General features: G+C 37.4%; 2 protein-coding genes across 3 annotated transcripts in view; one reads left to right on the plus strand and one right to left on the minus strand.

Moving 5' to 3' along the window:
• Nucleotides 1–11509, plus strand: part of LRRC72 (leucine rich repeat containing 72) — an 83689-nt gene extending 72180 nt beyond the window's left edge. Inside the window, exons 6-9 of the mRNA XM_087427691.1 lie at nucleotides 1102–1191; nucleotides 2380–2532; nucleotides 8853–8880; nucleotides 9800–11509. Coding sequence (XP_087283817.1) covers nucleotides 1102–1191; nucleotides 2380–2532; nucleotides 8853–8880; nucleotides 9800–9965 — 437 coding nt within the window. The 3' untranslated portion in view covers nucleotides 9966–11509. The remainder of the gene's footprint in view (nucleotides 1–1101; nucleotides 1192–2379; nucleotides 2533–8852; nucleotides 8881–9799) is intronic.
• Nucleotides 11510–15988: 4479 nt separating this feature from the next.
• Nucleotides 15989–24853, minus strand: part of ANKMY2 (ankyrin repeat and MYND domain containing 2) — a 40629-nt gene continuing 31764 nt past the window's right edge. For both annotated transcript variants that reach the window (XM_004431412.3, XM_087427603.1), the window contains 3 exons: nucleotides 20689–20817; nucleotides 18767–18896; nucleotides 15989–17318 (listed from right to left, as the gene is read on the minus strand). In XM_004431412.3, the coding sequence (XP_004431469.1) occupies nucleotides 17134–17318; nucleotides 18767–18896; nucleotides 20689–20817 (444 nt within the window). In that variant the 3' untranslated portion in view covers nucleotides 15989–17133. The remainder of the gene's footprint in view (nucleotides 17319–18766; nucleotides 18897–20688; nucleotides 20818–24853) is intronic.

The raw sequence follows: 24853 nt of genomic DNA on the forward strand, positions 1-24853 counted from the left end.
TAGATTTAGCCTGGACATTAAATGAGCCTCCTTTTGTTGACAGTATTTGTACAATAGTTGGAGCTCTTTCTCTTACTGCCATCTAGTGGTTCTCCTTCCTAGGTGTATTCTTCAGAATTATTTTCTAGAAATTGCACGTAGGCAGAATTTGGTAGCTAAGGATATCCAACTGGAAATCACAAAAGTTTTCTTTCACACTGTATTGAAATAACCCTGTTTAATATTATGTAAGGAAGAATAGGGAAAATACTTTACCATTTCTATGAAAATAAAACCCTCATATCTTCTAGTTGATTTTAAAAAATCTATGTGCTGGTGCCTAAGGGATAAGGGATGTGACGTCAGAAGTGCCAGGAGCTCTTCCTCCTCTGCATATGTCCCGCTTCTAGCCAATGTATCACCGAGCATGGTTCGTGAGGTATCCCAGCACCTGTGCACAAGGAAATCCGAGCCCCCTGTGCCTGGCCTTAGGTAGACAAGATGCAAGATCCACACCTGCTCAGCTCTGCTCCTGTTGAGACCGGAAGCTGCTACTGGCATTTACATATTCTGAACTATGCGCAATGGTGTGAAGTGTAGGAAGAAAACTATATTAGAACAGTGTACCCCATCTGTGCCCATCTCCATACAGGCCCTGTTGTGACCTTTGAGACTGGAAGAAGAGAACCAAATGAATGAATATGTTAATAAAGAGCAGTGTCAAGACCCCCATATCTAGTTCTAGTTCTAGAAGTTCTATCTAGTTCTATAGTTCTAGGAGAACTATATCTAGTTCTTCCTTTACTAATTAACCTATGGACATGTTAAAATCTTCCTCATTTGTAGCAGATTTGGGTCAATGCTATGTCCCTCACACCTAGCACATTTCCTAGCAGATAGTAAGCACTCAGAAAATATTTGTTGAATGAATGAATTTAGCAGATAGGAAAATTACGTGTACTTTACTGCTTTGAATAAGGGCTGAGTGAGACCATTGGTCTGTGAAACAGAGATTTACATGTTCTTGTTTCATCTTAATCCTGCAATTTCCCATATTTTATCAAGTGATAAATAAAACTAATTTTGAAATCTGACATCTTAATTTGGATTTTTCCTTTGCAGGTCTCTACCAAAACCCTTTGTGCCAATATAACCTGTACCGTTTATACATAATCTACCACCTTCCAGCAGTAGAGTTGCTTGACCGAAATCGTAAGGACCCCTCTTTCCTGCAGGGAAATACTTGAGAGGCAGTCTTATAATTCAGTGGTTAAAAATGCCGAATGTCTTTGAAAGTCATTTTCTTTACTTTCAAATGAAAGTTTTTCAATTATTTATTTTTGAAATTTTTGCTCTGTGAAATTTGCCCTACTTTAGGAATTTACATCTCTTGACCACTGTATTGAAAAGGCCATCTAAGTGGGCGTGAGGACAAGTCTCCTTGTGGTCCTGATTTTGACATTAATGGGTTGGATGCCAAGTCATTTACCCCCGGCACCTTAGTTTCTTATTTCAAAATTGAGAGGCTTGGACTAAATGTCTTAGGCCTATTTAAGTTCTCAAAATCTTATTCTTTGAAATTCTGTAAATATATATATTAAAACATATAATTAATAACTTCTTTATAAATATACATCATTAGACACTGTAGATAAACTAGCGTGTCTGATTTATATGAGCCACAAAAATAATCAACCTCAGGGCATTACATTTTACATTATTGGAGGCCTATTTGACCTCCAAGTGCTTTATTTATTTATTTATTTTTTTAAGATTTTATTTATTTATTTTTTCCCTCCAAAGCCCCAGTAGATAGTTTATGTCATAGCTGCACATCCTTCCAGTTGCTGTATGTGGGATGCAGCCCCAGCATGTTCCGGAGAAGCGGTGTGCGCCCGGGATCCGAACCCGGGCTGCCAGCAGCGGAGCGCGTGCACTTAACCGCTAAGCCACGGGGCCGGCCCTCCAAGTGCTTTATTACTCATCTATCTATCTACCTTTCTATCTCTATAGGTTTGAACATTCTTAATAATTTATTACTGAGTAACTCCTTAATGAGGATATATCAATACCTCATGTTTATACCTCTTCTTCCTCACAGCCTTGAGGAAATGAAAGGATGTATCATAGTTGTGATTTTAATCATCCATGGTGATGTGTTAGAAAGTGTCAAGATGCAGTAGGATTGATCTGTGCCTTGTGACATGAGGGGCATATATTGAGCACTTGTAAAATTAGGGAAATAACTATGATAGCCTTCCACAAATTAGTTTTGACAGGATGTTCATATGTCACATAGTTCAGATAAATACATTTTTGAAAGTGTTCAATTCTACTTCAAATGACTCCGCAGATCTATTTATAATGCTATGCAATAACATTACTTTTTGCATTTATCAGAAGTTACAGAAAAAGAAAGAAGATCAATGATTACCATTTTTAACCATAAAAAGGCTCATATTGTTCAATCAATAGCATTCCAAGGAAAAGTAGATGCCTCGTGGGATCCTAGATCACCATTTAAGCAAAAACCAGCCCAGAGAGTACCTCCAGGTATTTTGAAAAAAGAAAAAATAAAATTCAAACTCCTCAAACTTTTTGGTAATTTGATTATAATAACTGCAATTTACAATAAGCTAAATACATAGAGGAATAAATATTTTCTAATTTTATTATTCTAATAAAAGTGACATACAATTTTCACCTTCATTTATGTATATTTAACTAGTGAGGTAATGTGATAATGAGATATTACATTGAAATCCTTACCCCAGTATCTAGCACAGTATAAAGGGCTTTGTAAATAAGCTACAGTTGTTATTACCATAATCACTGGACAATTTCACCAATTAAGGCTATAAGTTTTTGATAATATGGAAAAAATATTAAGAAGAAATAAAGATCATCTGCAATTCCTCCACTCAGAAATAAGCACTGTTAATATTTTGGTTGTACTCATATATACTATCATAATATGCAAGCCTAATCTGTATATCTTAAGTGATGTTTAATTAGTTGGAATTTAATTTCTTATATGTAACAGAAATCCAACTGTAGTGACTTAAGCAAATAGAGGTTTATTTTTCTCACACAGCAAAGAATACAAAGGTAAGGTGTCCAGGGTTAGTATAAAATTCAATGATGTCATCAGTGTTCAAGGATACATCTAGCTTTTGTTATGCTATTCTTAGTGTGCTTTATGGTTACAAGGTGGCTGCTGTACCACCAGGCATCACAGGAAGGGATGAAAAAAGGTTACAAAGACAAAAGCCTTTTTCTCATAATGTTTTGCCAAAGAGACAACATACATTTGAAATAGAAAATTCATTTTAGAATAGATTTTCTAAAAATGAAGGGAAAAATATTAAATTAGAAAATGGTTTTGAAGAAATTACCCAGAATGCAACATAGAGAAAGCAAGAGATAGAAAATATTAATTAGCTGTTGAGACAAGGAGACATTAGAAAGAGAATGTCAAATATAAGTTTAGTAATCTGGAGGGAAAAACAGAGAGAGAGAAATCGGGCAGAAGGTGATATGTGAAGTGATAATGGCTGGGAATTTTCCAAATTTGATAAATGATATAAATCCTTAGATTCACCAGACAAAATTAATCCAAAGATGTAAAAGACATGTAACAACAATAAAAATACACACCAAAGGCAAAATGATCTTAAAATAGTCAGAAAATGTAGATGACCTACAAAAGAATAATTTATAGATTCACAACAAACTCTCCAACTACAACTATGGGAGTCAGAAGACAGTGGTCTAATACCTTTAAAATGCTAAGAAAAAGTAATAGTCAACCAAGAATTCTACAATCAGCTAAATTATTATTCAACAATTAACAAGGGGAAAAAAAAGCATGACAGCAAAAATCAAGACTTCTCCCTCAACTTTTTACTATGAAATCTTTCTAACATAGAATAAGTTGAAAGAATATTAAACACCTGTATATTCTCATGTACATTCTATAATTATTAATATTCTGCCATATTCACTGTGCTCCATATGAGGCCTTGCCTTATATGTAAACTGGAAAACAACAAAATATTGCCAAACCTTTTAAATGCTTCAGTAGCAAACATCATGACATTTCCCTCCTAAATAATTTAGCCTATAAGTTTAAAAATAAGGACATTCTCCTATATAGCCACAATGCCATTATTACACCTAAGAAAAAGAACTAATTTATTTATATTATTTAATATATAATCCATATTCAAATTTTCCCAGTTGTTCCAAGATGGTTTCTACAGCTGCTTTGTCAAACCACTATCCAGTCAAGGCTCATAATTACATTTGGTTGTTGTGGCTCTGAGTCACCTTTAATTTAGAATAGATTCCCAAGTTGTTTCCACAACTTTTTGAAAGCACTAGGCCAGTTATATTGTAGAATGCCTCAACCTGTATGATTGTCTCCACAAAGTGTCATTATCTTGTTCCTTTATCCCCTATATGTCCCATAGAATGGAAGTGATGTCTGGAGGACATGTTCTGATGCAGAAGACTATAGTGTAGAGCAGTGGTTCTCAAAGTGTAGTGGTCCTCCAAACCAGTAGCAGCAGCATCACCTAAGAACTTGTTACAAATGCAAATTCTTGCCCTAAACGAGATCTACTAGATTAGAAACTCAAGGGTGGGGTGGGAGCCAGGAGGCTGTGTTTTAACAAGACTTTCAGGTGATTCTGACGCACTCCAGTTAGAGAACAGCCACTGCAGAAGCAGGAGCATAAGCTTTGGGATCAGATTTCTTTGAGTTGGAACACCAGCTCTGCTGGTAATTACAAGTTTTGTTTTGGACGTGAATTTACTTCAGCTTTCTGATTTTTAAAACGAGGATATCATCTTCCACTGTCTGTTACGATTCTTAAGATGTAAACCATTGCCACACCTGATCTGACACATATCAAGTGCATGATAAGTTGAACTGTTCAATTAGTCAGCCACTTGCTTGGTTTTTCTTTTACTTACTGTAAGAGCTGATGCCCAAACTGAATGTTACCAGATTAGTGGGAGTAAGCCATGGTGGGGTGGGAAAGGAATCTCTGGATAGAAAATCTCCACTCTTAAAAATAGCCAACTCGGGCCTGCCAGGTGGCGCAAGCGGTTAAGTGCATGTGCTCTGCCGCGGCGGCCCAGGGTTTGCCGGTTCGGATCCTAGGCAAGCACTGATGCACTGCTTGTCAAGCCATGCTGTGGTGGCATCCCATATAAAGTAGAGGAAGATGGGCATGGATGTTAGCCCAGGGCCAGTCTTCCTCAGGAAAAAGAGGAGGATTGGCAGATGTTAGCTCAGGGCCAATCTTCCTCACCAAAAAAAAAAAAAAGCCAACACACCCAATAACAAGCACTATAAGGCCACCCCATCTGTTTTTTAGGCTATGATTGTTACAGGTGTGAGCAGGACAGCTGACCACTACCTTTAGTGCCTCACATTTCTTTTGAGGAACCAGATTGCTGAAAGAATTATTATCCTTTTTTTCTCTTTACTGCATCTCATATCAAACCTCCAAAAACAAAATCAGAGGAAGAAAAGACAGGGTGAGTATTTTACTGCATTTGGAAGTTTTTCTATTTAATTCATGGACCTGTTGACTACAGCCCTCCTAAAAACTGGCAACATGACTCTAATTAATCAATCTACTCATGTTCTACAAACATTTATAATGAAACTAATAAAACACACTGTGCCTTATAGTTTTATAGTTTCTGTATTTGTTTTTATATAAATCTTATTTTACTGTGACATGCACATTTAAGACTCTGAATTCTTTTATTGAGAAGAAACTATAATTGAAGATGTTTATAAGGCAATTGTGACATTCCATTTTGATTTTATTATTCTTAACCCTAAATTGAGAAAGAAACCAATTATATTCCAAATAGCTTGAGAAGCAAGGTCAACTTGAAGTTTCTTCAAATTCCAGCTATCTATCCTTATTAAATAGGTGTGGTTAAAAGGCATGTACCTATTTCCATTAATATCTTTGGTTCTTACTGCATGATAACCAATATTCTCAGAACCAAAATTCTTTGGGCTTTTATAACACTTTAAGGAAACAGATATTTGCAGATTTCCCACCAACTACCTAAATGTGGAAAGCCATTAAGGGCTATTTAAAATAAACAAAAGTATCAATAAGCTTTTAAAAAGTCTACTAGCGGCCCAAAAGTAAAACTGCTGGATTTGTATTATGTTTGCTCTGCTTCTCTAAACAAGACAGAACTCCAGGTGTTGAGAGCAGGCTGGGGGATAGTGTCCCAGAGCCTGGGCCTGGCAGCTGAGGCCCATGCTACTCAGGAAGAGGGGAGAGGAAAACCAAAAAGGAAAATCAGGCAGACTTTTCAACAAATGGCAGTTCATCACAGTGAATCAACCCAGGTATAAAGCAACAGGACAGAATCCAGAGAAAACAGAAAATTAAGTTTTGAGCTGAGGTATCAAAGGCTCAGGAAGCCAGGCCTCAAAGACATTTCTGACTTCAGGTAGCAACAACACCAGACACACCCAGGAAAGCAAATGCCAAGTGCTACTTATGCATGAAGGCTCAGGTGGGTACCAGAGGTCAATGTGAGGTCTGGAGAACGGTTGGCAATCGAGAAAGCTGTGCAGAGTCAGAAGGATTTGTGAAGGCAAAAATCAGCAGTCAGCAGAGCTACCATGTTGAACGACTCCAGTAGGCACCACTTACACAGAAAACAATGACTGGGAGCCCCTGGAGTCATGCCATGCAGTGGTTCTGGGCCAAAGGACTACTTTCTAAGGGAGACATCATATGCAAAAATAAATTCCAGAGAGACTAAATATCTAAATGTAAATGAATGGAAAAAATTTTATAATCCTGAGGTGAAGAAGGCCGATCAAAGCCTTACACAAACCCCAGAGCCATAAAAATAAAATGTGACAGATTTAACTACATGAAAATGAAAACCCAAATCATTATATAATATAGGAACAAAATTAAAAGACACAGTTGGAAGAAATGTTTGCAATATATACAATAGGCAAAAGTTAATGCCCATTATATCAAAGGGCTCCTACAAATCAATTTGAAAACTAGAATAGAAAAAGTGACAAAAACTATGGACATTTATAGAAAGAAGGAAATGTGATGTCTAATGATCAGCCTCACTAGTGAGCAAATAAAAGCAAATTAAACCAATGAGATACCATTTTCATCTGGCAGGTGGGCAAAAGTTAAAAAGGTTGGTGTGGATGAGGGGAGAAAGGAGCACAACTCATATATTATTGGTGGGAGTGTAAACTGGTTCAACTTTCTTGGAAGACCATATGGCAATACGCAGTATCCACAAACATAAAACGTGCAAACCATTCAACACAGCAATTAAATTTGAAGTCTCTCTCCTATAGAAGTATTTGCACATACAAACAAAGATATATGTATAAAGCTGCTCATTGACACATTTTTTGAAATAAAAAAAATAGTGGAAACAATCTAAATGGTCATTCATAGGAGAATGTTAAGTTATGGCACATTCATACAATATGAACTATTGCATTATAGAATTATTCCATGATATTTTGAGTATAAAAAATGCATCATGGAATAATATAATGCAAAGTAATGACAAACTTGGCATTTTGTCAGCTAATAGATCTCTGTGTATATGTACTTGTGTGAGTACACATGTGTATGCACATAGGGGACTGGAAGCATATATATAAAACGCATTAGTGATACTTCTGATAAGAGGAACTAGAAAGGTCAAAGTAAGATTTCACTTTTCACTATTTTCCTGTTTATATCAGCAAAATATATGCTTTTTGTAATTAAAAATGTATAAAAAGAAAGTCTAGGAGATCAGAAAGGGCATGGGAGATTCAAGTCAGCCACTTGTGAAGGGGAAGGGCGCCATGAACTCCTCTCCTAAGGCAGAGGCTATGTGCTCCCTGCTGCTTGTGGGTTGGCAAGAGCTCACATTGTAGGCTTTGGTGCCCCAACAGGTGCTGGTACATTCCATCTCTAGCCTGGCACTAGACCTTCTGGAGAGGAAAAAACAAAGCAATGATAGTCTTTGGAAGATACCATAAGAAATCCAAGCTTTGAGGACTAGCCTTTGAGCTCCAAAGCTAGGGAAGATGTAGATTCTTATGATCTAGGATTTGTTTATTCTGTTTCTTTGAAGTTAATGCCAAGAATTCAAATGGTTTAAACTGCTCTAAATGCTTCTCTTCCTTTGGTTTATTATCCCATTTATAAATGCATGTGCCTATCTGAAAAAAAGGATCCGTTTCTGCACATGAGACTCAATATCTTAATTATAAAAATTCCCACTTGGATTCCATTGGTAACTAAATTGACTAAGTATTCTGTTCTCAGAATTTTGAGATCTGTATTGTATTAAAGAATTTGCCTCGGGGCTGGCCCGGTGGCGCAAGCGGTTAAGTGCACGCGCTCCGCTGCGGCGGCCTGGGGTTCGCTGGTTCGGATCCCGGGCGCGCACCGACGCACTGCTTGGCAAGCCATGCTGTGGCAGCGTCCCATATAAAGTGGAGGAAGATGGGCACAGATGTTAGCCCAGGGCCGTCTTCCTCAGCAAAAAAAAAAGAGGAGGATTGGCGGATGTTAGCACAGGGCTGATCTCCTCACCAAAAAAAAAGAAAAAAAAAAAAAAAAGAATTTGCCTCAAAACCTAAGGCAAACCTAAGGCACTATATCTAAGAGAAAATTTCAATTTGGGGTAAGGTATCAAGGCTTATTTGATGGATTGACCTATTCATCTAAATGCTTGCTCAAAAACCAGAGAGCTATGCTCTAGACTTTTCCTTTACAGCATTGTTCCATTGTTTTAAAATACTGAATAAACATTTGAAAAATATTAATTTAGAAATGTATTTTTTTTAGATTTTGCATTTGCGAATAACGTAGACAAGTAAGTGATTTTTTTAACTTTACTTTTATTATCAGAATATTTGATAATTGTGTTGACCATCTAAATTATTCCCATTTCCCAAAATATATTTTAATGAATTGAAAAAATGACTAACTCTTCAATAGATGGGAAAATTTTTCAATGGGAAAAATTGCTATGTTTTTCTGTGATAAATGAGTTCAAACTGTGTATTCATATCTCACATATTGAGGTTTTTAATATTATTATTATAATAAAATAAATGAAAGGGTGAGTCAATGAATAAAAATATAAAACCTAAGAATTATTAGCTATTACAAATGAGGGTCTTTACTTTCCTTGTTTACTGTTCCTCTAAATATGTTCAGTGAGAGCAATTATTAACATTTTATATCCACTGGAATTTGCATTTTAAAAAGCAAATACTTCATTAAACTATGAAAAACATTTCAAATTCATCAATATTGATGAATTTAAAAATCATCATTCTTTTTTAATTTTGCACTTAGGAGTTTTTCCTTTGGATTCTGTGTTGAAAAGTATTATGCCCAAGAATGTTTATAAAATACAGCATAATGTTGAGAAATAATAACTTTCCAATGAAATGTACATAAAATACTAATATGCATGTGGTATCTATAAATATTTTAATCATCTCATTTAACACTGGTTTAAAACATGAATGCATGAATGTGTGAGATCCAAACTGTATAACAGCTGATTCCAAATATGTTCAAATATTCTATTTTTAAAATAAACAATATATACAATAAAAATAGCATTACTTATCTTGAAAGTCATTTGTCAGTAGAGCCCAAAAGTTATTTGTTAGTGGTACTATACTACAAATAACATAGAAAAATATGGCATTGATTCATTTAAATTAGAAATTCATTTTGGTCTAATTGATTTTTTCCTGACATAATTGCCATTTTTGCAGAACTGTGTTTGATGACCCAGAAGATGCTGTTTTTGTAAGGTCCATGAAGAGATCAGCAATGGCTATCACCTCTCTGAACTGGGACACAGTTCCAACACGAGAGGAAAAATATCTTGAAGAGAAAGGCACAGAACCTGCTCAAATGCTCACAATTACACTGAGATAACCCCTGGTATTTCTAGAAATCCTAATGGTTTTCAGTGTATATTAAATTTCTCTGTGATTCAGTATATTATATATTTATTATGATACTATTTGAAACATTTAAATGTAAACAGAAACAACAACAATGAAAAATAATTCCTACATTTTGTTAAGATTTTGTTGAAGTAAAATGCATATAGAAATGTACACAAATCTTAAGTGTTCAGCTCAAAAAATTTTCAAAAAATGAACATGTTTATGTTAATTGGCATCCGAGATCAAGAAATAGAACATTCTCAGCATTCTAAAAGCCTCCTCATTCCTGTCACCAGTCCTATTACCTGTTACTCCCCATCCTTTATAAAGTAATCACTGTCCTAATTTCTAAACCACACCTTGTGTCTGTTTTTGAAAGGCATATAAATGGAGTTATAGAAGCTGAATTATTTTTTGTCTGGCTTCTTTTAGTTAACATTGTAAAATTCATTCATGTTGTTGCTGGTAGCAATAGTGCTATCATTCTCACTGCCATATAGTATTCCATTGTATGACTATATTATAATTTATTGATCCAATCTACTATTTTTTATTCTCACATTTGGAGGCATTTGCCAGTTCTGGGTATGGGCTAATGATCTGAGCTTGGCCTAGCCAGAAGGTTGCTGCTAGAAGAAAGAGAAACCAGAAAAGCTTACAGCAGTTGCCTGGTACTGAGACACAAAGCTGGACACTCAAGGCAATCCAAATGTATTGCTGGTTTTCTGCAGATAAGCTAAAGAGCTAGATCAAAAGCTTATAAAAAGCAGGGTGACATTTCTTCCATCTGATGGTGCTTAGACACTATCACGCTGTAACACAGACACATAGCATAGACACACTGTAGAAATGGGGCTGAAATCAAAACAGGTAAGACATGAAAGAGCAAAAGGGAGTAATGAACTGTCACTGAGAACCTATAGCCTCCTTTCACCTGTGGGCACTTATGATTCTCTACATAGCCAGAGTCTGAAAATTCAGGTATGGTCCCTGGCAGAAGGTTGTAGCTGGGGGAAAGAAAAAGCAGAGATTTGGGCATTGATGTGGGTGAGTGGCTATCAAGGCAAAAGTGATGGTGTGTTGCTTCCAAAAACTGGTCATAGAAAGAACTGAAATGTTCTCTTGCTCTCTTCTGGATCACTTATTCTGTGAGAAGCCAGCTACCATGTTGTGAGGACACAAGCAGTTTTCTGGAGAGACCCATGTGGTGAGGAACTGAGGCCTCCTTCCAAAGCCAGTGAGGAACTAAGGCCTTCTGCCAACAGCCATGTGAGTGAGCCATCTTGCAAGCAGATCCTCCAGCCCCAGTTAAACCTTCAGATGACTGGAGCCTTGGCTGAAAGCTTCACCACATCCTCTTGAGAAACCCCAAGCCAGAACCACGCAGTTAACTGCTCCTGGGTTTCTGGCTCACAGAAACTGTGAGATAATGCTTATTGATGCTTCAAGCTGGTAAGTTTCAGGGTAATTTGTTACACAGCAATAAATAACTAATACAACCAGCCAGCATAATCCATGGTGTTAGAAGTATTTGTGGCAGGTAAGGATGCCTTGTGAAGTTTCTGGCAAGCTCCAACAGAGTCACAGTGCAGTCTCCAAGGGTTCTTGAGTAAGGCTACACCATCTTCAGCAGAGAACTAGTCACTGTTCAAATGGCAGCTCTAGGCATGCTACCGCATCCATCCTAGTATGAAGAGCCTAACAACTGATCATCAAGTAACTGTCTGACCAAAGCTACTCATCACAAGCTGTGTACTATCAGACCCACCAAGCAACAATGTTGGGTGAGCATAGCAACAATCCATTTCATGATGGAAATGGTGTATTTGGGATCAGATTTAAGCTGGCCCATAAGTTGCATAAGCAGTATTAATTTTTAATTAGATTGCAGTAAGTTGAGGATGGGATATTGTAATCTCAGGGAAACTACTAAAAGAATAGTAAAAGAATGTGTAGTCTGATATTTTATTTTTAATCTCACAACCACTGAAAAGGACAAAAAATTTATTCAAATTACAAAAATATGGCTAGCAAATTTTACTTAATTTCCTTTTTAGAGAACTAATGGAAATTTCTCATTTGTATGAAGAAAAAGATCTGCTTTAAAATGCTCTCCTCGATATTAGATATTTTTAATTCAAAAACGAAGGGCTACTGAGTGGCTGTGACTGGAAAACATTGTAGTAAAAACCATCTGGAGAGAAACACAAAACAGAAGACACAATCCTTGCTTAATTAACCTAAAACTCTACCAAAATGGAACACACAATTGAGAGGGTGGTTTTAATTAAGTTCTTTGTTTTAAACAATAGAGACCCATTCAAGCTGCCTCAAGTGGAAGTATATTTATTTCAGGATCCGTCAGGAGACCTCATGAGTAGGAAACAGAAAATCCTGACATATAATCTACAGGCAGTAGTGGCTAAAAGCCAGGGCTCTGGAATCAGAAAGACCTAGCTTAGCTCTTCCAATTTCTAGTCGTTACTTGGAAAGTTAGTTAACCTCCCTAGGCTCTAATTTCATCTTATTTAAAATAATAATCATAGTTACCTCATAGAGTCTCAAGGATTAAGTTAGATGATATAGGTAAAGTGTTAGGTAGAGTGGCTTTCTCAAAGTAAGTGCTCAATATATGTCAGCTAATACTGTTATTCTTATCCCAAGAGCAGCTGTGTCCGTTAAGGACTGTACCTCCCCCCAAAATTTATATGTTGAAATCTAATCCCCAATGTGATGGCGTATGGGGATGGGGACTTTGAGAGGTGATTAGGTCATGAGGGTGGAGCCCTCATGAAAGGAGATTAGTACCTTTATAAAAGGCTAGAGAGCTAGCTTGCCCTCTTTCTGCCATGTGAACCAAGCACACAAGACGACAGCCCTCTGTAAACCAGAAGAGGACACTCCCCAAGAACTCAACTGTGCTGGCACCCTGAGCTCGGATTTCCAGCATCCAGAACTGTAAGAAATAAATGTCTGTTGTTTAAGCCACCCAATCTATGGTAATTTGCTATAACAGTCCAAACTAAGACACCTTTTGTATTAGTCAGGGTTCTCCAGAGAAACAGAACTAGTAGGGTATATGCATATACAGAGAGAGACAGATTTATTTTAAGGCATTAGCTCATGCCATCGTGGGCACTGGCAAATCCAAAATTTGTAGGGTAGGCCAGGGCAGGCTAGAAATTCAGGTGTGAGTCGACGTTGCAGTCTTGAGGGCAGAGGCAGCAGACCGGTAGGCTTTTGCTGGTGCTTATTTTTGTCTGGAGCTGTTGGTATTTCCACGTTGCTGGCTTCCTCAGCTCCAAGTCTAGGATATATGAGGCACAAAGAAAACCCAGAGAACAGACCAAGTATCATTGCCTGGATCTCGAGGTCCCTAGCCAGTCTGCCTTCTTCTCTCCATCCTACAGAGTCTTCTTATGTTTGTTTTATATATTATGTCCAGAAGTTTTAGTTTTACTTAGTGAGAAGAATTGGGAAAAGTACGTCTGTTCCATCTTCCCAGAAGCAGAAGTGTTCAGATTATTTTTTAAATGTAGCTGAACTTGTTTCCTTTTGTGGCTTCTGGGTTTAGCATCATATTTAGGAAGGCCTCCTTCATGCCGAAGTCATAAAGAATTCTCTCATGGTTTCTTCTGGGATTGATCATTTTTTTCATATTTAAATCTCACCCAAAACTTTGTCCTTAAAAGACATACAACACCCGCTCTATGAACTAGGTTAGAGCTACTTTTTGGGGAAAATAGTATTTCCTGTTTATCTACTGAAGTAACGATGAGAAGAAAGAAGAAATTTGCTTTTTACTAAATTAAGATCTTGCTTTTTATCTGCACAAATTATGTTTCAATATTATCAGTGTACACAAATGTGCACCAATCTTCATACGATTTCAAGCAAATATGAGTCTTTCCAAAATAAACATGGGTAAAGAGATGCAAAAACACTTGTGTTGGTGGTTTCCTTTCCAACCAAAATGGTAACTACAATCTAATTCAAAACTTGAACTGCCATATTTTTTTCTGAGTATATAAATCTCAAAAATTTAAATTATATGCCTTCATTTTCCTTTTAGCTATATTTATATGTATTTAACTTTTAAAATTTGGTTCCATTTGTTTTCTAGTTGTCACAAGATGTATTAATAAGGATTCTTTGGTTCTAATTTATAGAAATCCAAATGTGAAATTTGCTCATGTAACCAAACCACATAAACCCAGTGCAGACTGTGTCAGAGCCCAGTGGATTCAACAGCTCAAACAGTATCCCCCCTCTATCCCTCTCCTGCCCGTATCTGCTCAATGGCTGCATTCTCTCAGGCGCTTCCACATGACAGTTCTGACAGCTCTGGAACCGAATCTCTGTAATTTATCGTTGTCCCAAGGGAGAAACACACACACACACACACACACACACACACACGCACGCACGTCCATGTACACACACACACACACACACACACACACACACACAAAGCCTCCCCTCTTCAGTGTCAGGAAATGTAAAATCTCTGGGAAGGGCTCTGACTGGCCCAGTTGTGGCCACAGAAGCAGGTCACTACTACTGGCAGCAACTATAAAACCACTTGAATGGGAAGACGTATAGTTCCCACTCAAGAAGGGCACTGATTTCCTTCAGAAGCAGGGGAGATGAGATCCAGAGAAGATAAAAACACTGCAAGTATATCTACTTTAAGAATTTCTATTAAGTTTACTATCTTATAATACTAAAACTCAAGTAAACTCATATACATGATGGATGACTAAAACTAGTCATCTTTTCAAGGGCCTAGGGAATATCCACTACATCCTATAAAATAACAGCTTGTCTTCAGAGCTCCATTATCTTATGTCTGCAGAGACACTATAGTGAAGGTAGCATATTAAGAGCATACAACGTAGCAGTCAAAACTGCAGACCTCACTGCATCCCAGCTCTGCACGTTTGGATAAGTTAGTTGACCTCCTTAGACTTTAACTTCCTCATCGGTGCTATGGGGATAAAAATAAAGTCTAATTCACAGGGTTGTCACCAACATTAAACAAGATAACTTCAGGGATACAGTAACTTGCACTGTTAGCTATTATTATTACCTACTGAATCAAAAAACAGAATCCAATTTCCTAATACCCCCACTGGCCAATTTAATATTCTATTACATCAGCTCTAGGTATAAGACATATTGGAACAGTAAGACTATTCTAATCCTTTAGGTCCTACTTCTGTTTGAGAAAAGTTTCTTGATAGCATACTGAAAACAATTCAACATGCTAAAGAAAAAGAATAACCAGATGACCATCTGTTTTGATGGTATTGTAATGGAAACATCTATTTTAGGTTATTTACGACAAAGGAAGGGATTATAATCAGAACCAATCCAATTTTCTCTTCATCTTCATTTTCTGACAACCCCTTCCCTGAAATACACCCATGGAAAATTTTGATATTGACATGGCTTATACCTGAAGTCCTCTTTGTCCAACATAAATGTTCCTATTTATGCCATCATAACTATGTTAGAGATCCGATTCGTATTAGCTTTCATTTCAATGAGGAGGAAAATTACCTCTGCGTTGCCACATCTCTTGATTTTCCTATTTCCTTCTGCTTTTTCACAACTCTCTATGGTATCCAAAGACAGGGACATGGTGATAACACAGAATGATGATAACACAATCACAAAAAATATTAGAAAGGGGAACTCAGGTAAAAAACATATTTGTGGGAGAGGGTGGTCTGGGAGGACTATTTTACTATCCAGAGAAAAATGTTTATGAGTGTGTAAACGAGGTACCTTGATGAATGAAGGAAGGCTTGTCATGACTGACAAGTTCAGATAAAATCTGCCTGCTGAATTCCTACCCAGTTAACCCTTAACATTGAATTTACTCACATGAAGTCTTCCTGGAGCGTGGTGTAAGGTGTGCAGAAGATGTACGTGTTGGTGCTGGGAAAGAAGTAACTGAGTATAAGGAAGAGGAGAACCAGTAAGACAAGAATGTGAACACGGAAGTCAGGTGAGGATTCTAGGCATTTTAATTTACAATTGCACATACTAAAATAATTATTACTTTGTTCTCAAATGTTTGCTAAGTTTCCTAATATTTGTTAAGTTCTCTAATATTTCTCTAATATTTGCTACCCTCCAACAGCAATAAACTATGAAACAAGATGTGAGTTGGTTATACAATAGGTACAATTTATTTTATAATCAACACAGGAAACTCGGAAACAAAGCACTATCTTCAGCTATCACACTTCAGCTCTGTTTAAATACTACATACACTAAAAACTGATGCCAGAACATTCTATAAAATGACAGTTATAAATCCATTTCTGGACGGGAAGAGCCACATGAAAAGCATATAGGAAGATAAAAGTCAGCCTTTCAAGTGTAATATGGCACATGAATTAGTTTTACAGTAATTGTGGACCCAGTATGTTTAGTCATTATTTAATCAAAAATTTCATTAAACATCTTTTTTAATGTACATACTGAGATAACTTTGGCTATGCCTTGGTTCCTTCTGGAGGACTTGACATTTGTGAAGGTACAAATACTGCAGATAAAACATCACTGCAGGAACTACATCAAGTTCAGAGTGCTCAGGATAATTTCTATAGAAAACTAAAATTAGCTGAACTCTGGCAAAGACCCTTTAACATACAGCTTTTCTTCATTTCATTACATCCTAATAAGTAGAACTTCACTTTTGTAAATGCTATTTATATGCATTTTATTCACATATAACTTATGATTCTTTTAACTACCCATCTTTGTGGCTATAAAATTTTTCTTTCTTCTCTCTTACACCTGTTCTGCTTGCCCCTTTGTTCCCTAGAGCTTACATTTCTTCTTTAAGGGAATGTATATTCTTTTGAGAACAATTGCTGGAAAGGTGACCTCAGAAAGGGAATAGAAATATTTCTCTCTATTTTGAAAAAAATTTTTTTCCCTAGGAATATCTGTCCAATTATAGAACAGAAATTAGGAGGAAATTAGGGCATACTAGACAGAGCTTTGCTGGAAAGCATCTATTCTATGAAATCATGCCACAGTGCCATGCAGGTGTCACAAGGCAATGAGGACACAGTCACATGAGTTTTCCAGCTACCTGCCAGGGTGAGGACCATCCATGCTGGCACTTGTTCTGCCTTTTACTCCTCAGACGCCTGTGGACCTGCAGGAGCATCCTGTAAGCAGTGCAACCCAGCATCACTCTGAAGAGATGCCTTCTCTCCTTCCACAGAATCTTTAGGACTGCTATCCTCTTGAGCGATTCCTCTTTCAGCCTCCGGCTGCTCTTCATTAACACAATTAGAATTGACATCGAGTTTGCCATCTGAGAAAAAGAAAAAAAATAGTAATTTTGTTCCTACCATGTGGCAGACACTCTTCTAAGTGTTTTATGTGTATTAAATTATTTACTCGTCATAGCAACCACATGAGGTAGATTATTATCTCTATTATCATTATTTTACAAATGGGGAAACTGAGAAGAGAGGGGTTTGTACCTTGCTCAGTTTCACAGCTAGTAAAGCAGCAGAACTAGCATTTGAACGAAGGCCTCTGGCTGCAAAGCCAGGCCTTGGAATCAGGATTGTTTTCTGGGATCTGACAAAAATCTGCATTTGAATACAGTTTGCCATGAATTAGCGTGATGTCCTGGGGTAGGTAACTGCCTGAACAAGGTTGTTTCCTTATCTATAAAGTGGGGGATAATAAAGCCGATGCTACGCTTGCGGAGAATAAAGGGTTTGTAACATTTAGAATAGCGTGGCATGTGCTGATGCTAGCAACCGGGAGTTCCCATTCTATCAACAATCCGATTCTCTCACACGGCTTGTTTAGTACACGGCCAGCTGTTATTCACTGCCCTTAACACACAGGATATAGAAGTTTGGTCCAGAAAACAGGAGAAAGCCTGACTATTCTCTCAACAATTTACTTACACAATTTAATGCTGCATGAATTTAATTTTGTACAAATCATTCAATCCTAGTAATAGCATTTCTCAAGCAGGTGGTAAAGGAGACACGGTTGCTTCAGGGCTGGAGGTGGAAGTGCTTAGTATCAGAGTCACCTGGGCAACTTTTTCAAACTACGTGCACGCCCCAGAACGTACGATATATTCTCTGGGGTGGGGCATAGGAGTGAGATGGTTCTCTTCTCCAATATGTGAATCATCGCTGAAGCAACTCACTGTTTCTGAAGAAAATGAGTCATACACTTCATGAGGGAGCGAGAGGAAAAATAACAAGGAATTCACTGCCCTGACGCTTGTAGCAATTTAATCTGTGCGTTAGATCTGCAATTTAATTTGTAATTTATAAATTTACTCTGTCATTTCACCTACAGTTTTATAATTAAGACATCTAAAGGTTTCCAAAACTTAAAATCTTTGGGTAGCTATTAGGGGAAATTTAATTATTTTCTTATTCAAAAACCTTAAAATCCTTTGTGAGCAGAATGTAAACAAATAACTCATTCAGAGTCCCATCGTTCCGAGGGCAGTTTCGAGTGTCAGAATGTAGAATGTGGAATAAACTACATTCCTCAGAATTTTATGTCTTTTGTTTTCCAGGACATCTAGGCTAACTATATTCTATACAGTATCTCAAGGACTCAAAATAGCGACACATTTGAGCTTAAGTGTGATCCTCATGTTGGTCATCCCCAAGCTTCCTTGGTCCCCAGAGAAGACTCAGTTCCTGTGTGCCCTGGTTTAATATCATCTATCATTCCTCTCCCCACTGAGAAGCAGTGTGAGCTGGGTCTTTGTATACATACTGTTCTCCTCTTCACTCTTTTCTTTGGCAGCCTCCAATTGTTGCTTCTCATAAAGGTCCTTGAGATTCTTACAGATTTTCTTATGTGCAAACCAGTGTGTTTTCTGGCAGGTTTGATCGCAATATATTACCTGAAAGCAAGTGTAGGTTTATTTTCATTTCAAGAGCTGTGATTGCATGATTTTCCAATTATGACATTAAAATAAGAACTATGCTGTAAAAATATTGTTTTCTATACTTTATTTTAAAACCATGACGTGTGGATGTGTATTGATTTATATTTGTAATTTTAGCTTATACTTTATAACAATAATGGATATACAACAAATGGTCTACCAAAGACTCCAACGAATGACTTATTTAAGAACCTACTATGGGCCAGAATTGGTACAGTACAATGACAAGGAAGATACAGTTGTTGTCCCAGAGGAAGCTAGGGTCAAGAAAGAGCAGGATGTGGCAGCAGGGAGGGAGGCAGACACCTAACAACATGATTCATATCCTACTACAGAATATAGCAGCAGTGGGAGCACAGAGGAAGCAGTGACTCACTCTAGCTGGAGGGAATCAGTAGACAGAGAAATGGAAAAGAAGCTTTCAGGGTGGAGGGAATGCTTTGTACAAAAATGCAGGAATAGGGCAGTGAAGGATATATTCAAGGACAGCAAGAAGTTTGTGTAAATGGAGCTTAGATTTTTGAAAGATTATATGCCAAGCACTGTGCTAGGCCCTTATACATAGATGATGTTGTAGATTGTACTACCCATCCCAATTCTTCACTCTTCCCTGCATCCATATGCCTTCCCATGTGATTTCAAAGTTCTTTTCACTGAAGGGGAAGAGAATTGACTTTAAATTTGGCCATGTGACTTATTTTGGCCAAAGGAATGAGACAGCATGGCAATTTCAAGGCTAGACCTCAGGAGACCTCATGTGTTTCTACCTGCCCACTTTTACCTCTGCCATCACCATGAGAACATGCTCAGCCTGGCCTGCTGGTCCAAAGAGGATGAGAGACACCTGGATTAGAAGTGCCCCAGCCAACCACAAACATGGGACAAATAATAAATGATTGTTGTTTTAAGTATTGAATTTTGGAGTGTTTTTATATGCAGGAAGAGTTAACCAATATAGATGGTCTCATTTAATTCTCACACCTCTAGCCCCATTTCACACATAAGGAAACTGAGGCTCAGAGAAGCAAGTAATTAAAGGAAATGAAGCTGGAGAAGTAGGTTACAACAGAATGTGATAGGTTACAGCAGAATATGCTCAATAACTTCAACCTTAAAAATAAAAGGGAATTAACATTATCTACAGGGTAAAGTGAATGAACAGACACATACATGCATGTAATATCTGAATGTGAGGAGAACACAAATAGATATGCCCTTTACAAAGATAATTCTGGCAGAAGTGGGTTGTATAGTCCAGAGAACTTAAAGATTGGTGACAGAAGGGAGTTGTCATTTTACAAGGAAGAGTAGGTGAAGAGATTGTAGTTAAAGTCAACATCAGAAGATTTAAGATTGCATATTTATAAATTGTCCTATTCTAGGTTCTTATATCTGCACCAGCCTCAGTCCCCTACGGATAATCTTTCTCTTCTTTTCTCATAGTCATTCATTCATTCACTCATTCACTCATATTCTTTCTTTCTTTGGGGTGGTCAGCATAGCAGGTGGGGCAGCCTGGGAGTTTGGCAGAAGATAGGGCATAGAACTACATTTATCTCGTAGCTCTTTTCCAAAATTACTTTTAAGTGTTATATATAATACTTTATATCTAATGTATACCTAATGTACCAGAATTTATTAGAAAACTAATGTCAATCATTATATTTACAGAATATTAAAACTCAATCATCAACTTGGATGAAATCTAAACCAGATGTCAATGAATTTAAAAGAACTTCATTCTTACCATTTTGCATACCGAGCATCTTTTACTTGCTCCCTTTTCTCCGCAGGTAGTGCAAAATTCAACATCCACAAAACCCACCTGACCCGTGATGGCTTGGGTAAGTACAGAGAATGCAGTGGGGTCAGAACCCTAGAGTGGGTATACAGAGGAGAAAAAGCACTCTGAAATCACCATGCAAAGACTACAGAGCCGACACTCCATGAACCATGTTGTCTACAAGCAGACACACAAGTGACAAAATAATTAAGGCTAGAGATTACACAGACTTCATCTATGACAAAATGATAAATACTCTTTTAAGTATACCTCTTTCTACACAAAGTAAATGGGAGGTAAGTCATAGATCAAAATATTTAAACAGAAAAAATTGGTCCTATTCTAGAATGAAAGTATTTTTCAATTAGGATTATTTAATAAGCCCACAAAGATTTCAGATATAGGACAATGAACTCAGGGTGGAATTTTCTTCTGAGAATTGACATCAAGACAATATACATATTCTATGGGATAATTCATAAGACAAACTTAATTCTTAAAATTTTGGTGTAATTTAAGTATTTTAAAGACTTTATATATTTAAAACTATTTACTTGATGTGGGTCTGCAATTCTAACAGTTAAAAATTATCACCTCTATTATTGAAATGTTCCAAACTCTTTAATTAGAGATAGACATGTGATTGCATGAGGGTATTAAGAAAAACCAAAAGCGTGAAAATTATTATAGGGCTACTGAAAATTAGAATCGGTTGCTAATGAGGATTTATAAAAATTTTTTATGTAGAAAATTATAAGGGTGAATATTTACCTGTCTGAGATGATGCTATTAAAACTTCGTTAGAGCAAGCAAAAATAATTACAGGTCCACAAATCAACAGAGTATGATATATGCAACAGCTGTCTTACTCCCAACAGTTCTTGTTTCTGTGTTTTTCAAATTTACTTATTTATTCCCAATTAAAATTTTGCCAATTTTCATAATTTTAATTAATTTTCACTTGAGTATTTGCTTTTTCTTCCTAAGAATATTTAATATTATCTTAAAATTGTACATAATAGAGCTTTACAAATACCACCTTGAAACACTGTTTTATACTGTTCTGTATACTCAAGATAGTCAAACAAAACACTCAAAAGATTTAAGAAGTATTTTTAAAGTAGCACTCATTTTGAAACTGTCATGTGCCTCCTGAAAACAAATAATGATGACTGGGTTTCTTTTCATGTTAAAGTGCTAAGAATTTTCTTTTGGAATGAAGATAGTATAATGGTGAGAAAAAAAAATAGATGAAATGAAACCTCAGATACTAGATATTTCAGTTAATAATTTCATCAAGAATAAAGGTCTATGGCAGTTGTGCTCAAACGATGGTGCGCATCAGATAACTTGTTAAAAATTCAGATCAATGCTGCCATCTCATACCTTCCAAGTTAGAATCTCTAAGGATGTGGTCCATGTACCAACATTACCTCAGGTAATTCTGAGATATACTAACAGTTAGAGAATTACTGGTACTTAATGTTACACTGAACACTTATTAATCTATAGAATTCTTTTGCCTCAAAAGTAGAGTACTGGATCAGATAGCCTGGTCCACAAATCAACAGAGTACAATATATTCAACAGACTTTACAACAATTACATTTCCATGTTCAGATATTTTTTCACAAAAGTGACTGAGATATGTTCAAAATTTCCCCCAAAATGGGACTTTTGTGAGAGTCAGAACACAGTAACATTCTCACGGATGTAACCAAAGGTCAAACTAGCATGGCTGTTAACGTAAACTATTGCTTCAGAAAAAAACTGATGGTACAGCTGAGTAACCACATGGAATCTTCCTAGTCACCACGGGGTGACAAAAACTCTCTTGCTATACAAAATCTCGCCATCTACTTTGTCAAATAAGAATCTGTTTAGGCATCAGGGCTCTGCCCATGGAAGATATTCAGCCTAAAAACAAACAGGATGCTTTATTCCATGTATCCTATAAAATCAGAGACATTAGCTAGCCTTCCAGAAGTTAAAATATACACTATCAACTGATAAAGCAAAGTATCTCTAACAGCATAATTTGTTATACTGCTGGAACAACATTTCTTAAATGTAGCCAAGCCTCACACTTCCTGCTGAACTTTGTGACACACAGAAGCCAGAGTTCCACACTAGGCAGAGAGAATCAAAACCTGTGCAGGAGGGGAGCTGGCCCAGTGACACAGTGGTTAAGTTTGTGCACTCCGCTTCAACGGCCTGGGGTTTGCGGGTTTGGATCCCAGGCATGGACCTGCACATCGCTCATCAAGCCATGCTGTGGTGGCGTCCCACATACAAAAATAGAGGAAGACTGGCACAGATGTTAGCTCAGGGACAATCTTCCTCAAGCGAAAAGAGGAATGTTGGCAACAGATGTTAGCTCAGGGCCAATCTTCCCCACCAAAAAAAACAAAAAACCTGTGCAGGAGGGTCTAGACATCAGCACTGTCAGAAAGTGCCTTACGTGCTCGTCATGGCAGCAAGCTGTGAGAACCACCGTGTTACGGGAAGAGGCTAGCATTGCTTCAGAGGCTTATGAACTTGCAGTATAATGAAACCCATTAGGTAGGAAACAATGGCTATCTGGGACACTCATAACCACAACCCTTCCAGATAAAGTTTTCCAGAAAGAAGAATATACAACTCTTAAAGAACAAAAATTTTTAAAGAGAGAAGTTTTTCTAAAATGCATTAAATACTATCTTATCTTTATTAATACATCTTTTCTCAATGACTCAGATCACTAGGATAAACATTAATCACTATATTCCATGAACTCTAACTATGCTATTCTATGATACAGGACCAAGATGAATTGTGACCCCTACACTGACCTGCTTTGATTTTTTTAAGTACTCTGTGCTGCTATTTTTAGTTTTTCTGTTTTCCCTCTTGAAGGTAGAATGTCAGCTACCACTTATTAGTGCTGGAAATACCCCATCGCAGCCACCGCTAGTTGCCTCTCTGATAGCCATTCCCCCAACTTCTTTACTAAAAGAAGTATAATTTTGTTCAGAGCAGCAGTGTTTAGACCAGCCAAAAATATGCATTTCCCCAGACGCCTGTGCAGTTAAGAGTGGCCATGTGGCACAGACAGAGGGTTTGTGGGAGACCTTATGCTTTCCAGCTATAAACCTCTTTCCTTTTCTTGCCTGCCTGGGATAGGAATGTGAGCTTGGAGGAAGAGCATCAGATGCCTTGCAATCATGAGGTCATAAGCATAAGTACGATAATTTATACAGCTAAGGAATATTGGGTGGAAAAATAGGAAAATGTTTGGGTCCCCACTCCTTTTTTTTCTTTTGGTGAGGAAGAATTACCCTGAGCTAACATCCACTGGCAATCTTCCTCTTTTTTTTTTGCCTGAGGAAGATTAGCCCCGAGCTAACATCTGCGCCAATCTTCCTCCATTTTGTATGTGGGATGCCCCCACAGTGTGGCCGATGAGCGGAGTAGTAGGTCCACGCCTGGGATCCGAACCCAAAAACCCAGGCTGCCAAAGCAGACGTGAGGAACTCTAACCACTTGGCAACAGGGCCGGCCCCCTCAATCCATTTTTGAGCCACTGTGCCAGATCTGGTCTGCCTACCTTTGGGCTTCTGAGTATATGTGAATAAACAAACCCTTATCTATTTAATTCATGGTTGGTTGGCATTTGATATGTGCAACCAAAACACATTCATAATTGATAAATCACTCTCATAATTTGCTAACTTTAATCTTTCACAAGCTTAAACCCCAAGTAGCCAAGTATATTAAAATAAGGGTAAAGACTCTCTGTGTGAAATCATGGAGAGCTCTCATGCATAAATCGATGCATGAACTTAATGAGATTAGCTTGTCTGCTCAGGTCTTTCTTATTTCACAGTTCTGAATAGGTAAAGTCTTAATGTATACAGGAGCACCTGGAACCCATTTCTAGCCCTGAGTTTTCACACTGAGAATGCTATAACAGCCTAGAAGAGGCAAAGAAGAATTGAAATTGCCAGAGGGAGGGAGGAAGCCATGGATGGAACTAGAGTCAGGATCAACTTCTTGCCTAACAGACAAAGGCTGATAAAGGATTTGATTGAAATGTATAAACGGATGACTGGTGTAGATGAGGTGAACAGAAACCTACTCAAAATAGGGA

The sequence above is a fragment of the Ceratotherium simum genome, chromosome 1, assembly GCF_057802395.1.
Source record: "Ceratotherium simum simum isolate JZ-2026a chromosome 1, ASM5780239v1, whole genome shotgun sequence".
NCBI classification, from domain to species: Eukaryota; Metazoa; Chordata; class Mammalia; order Perissodactyla; family Rhinocerotidae; genus Ceratotherium; species Ceratotherium simum.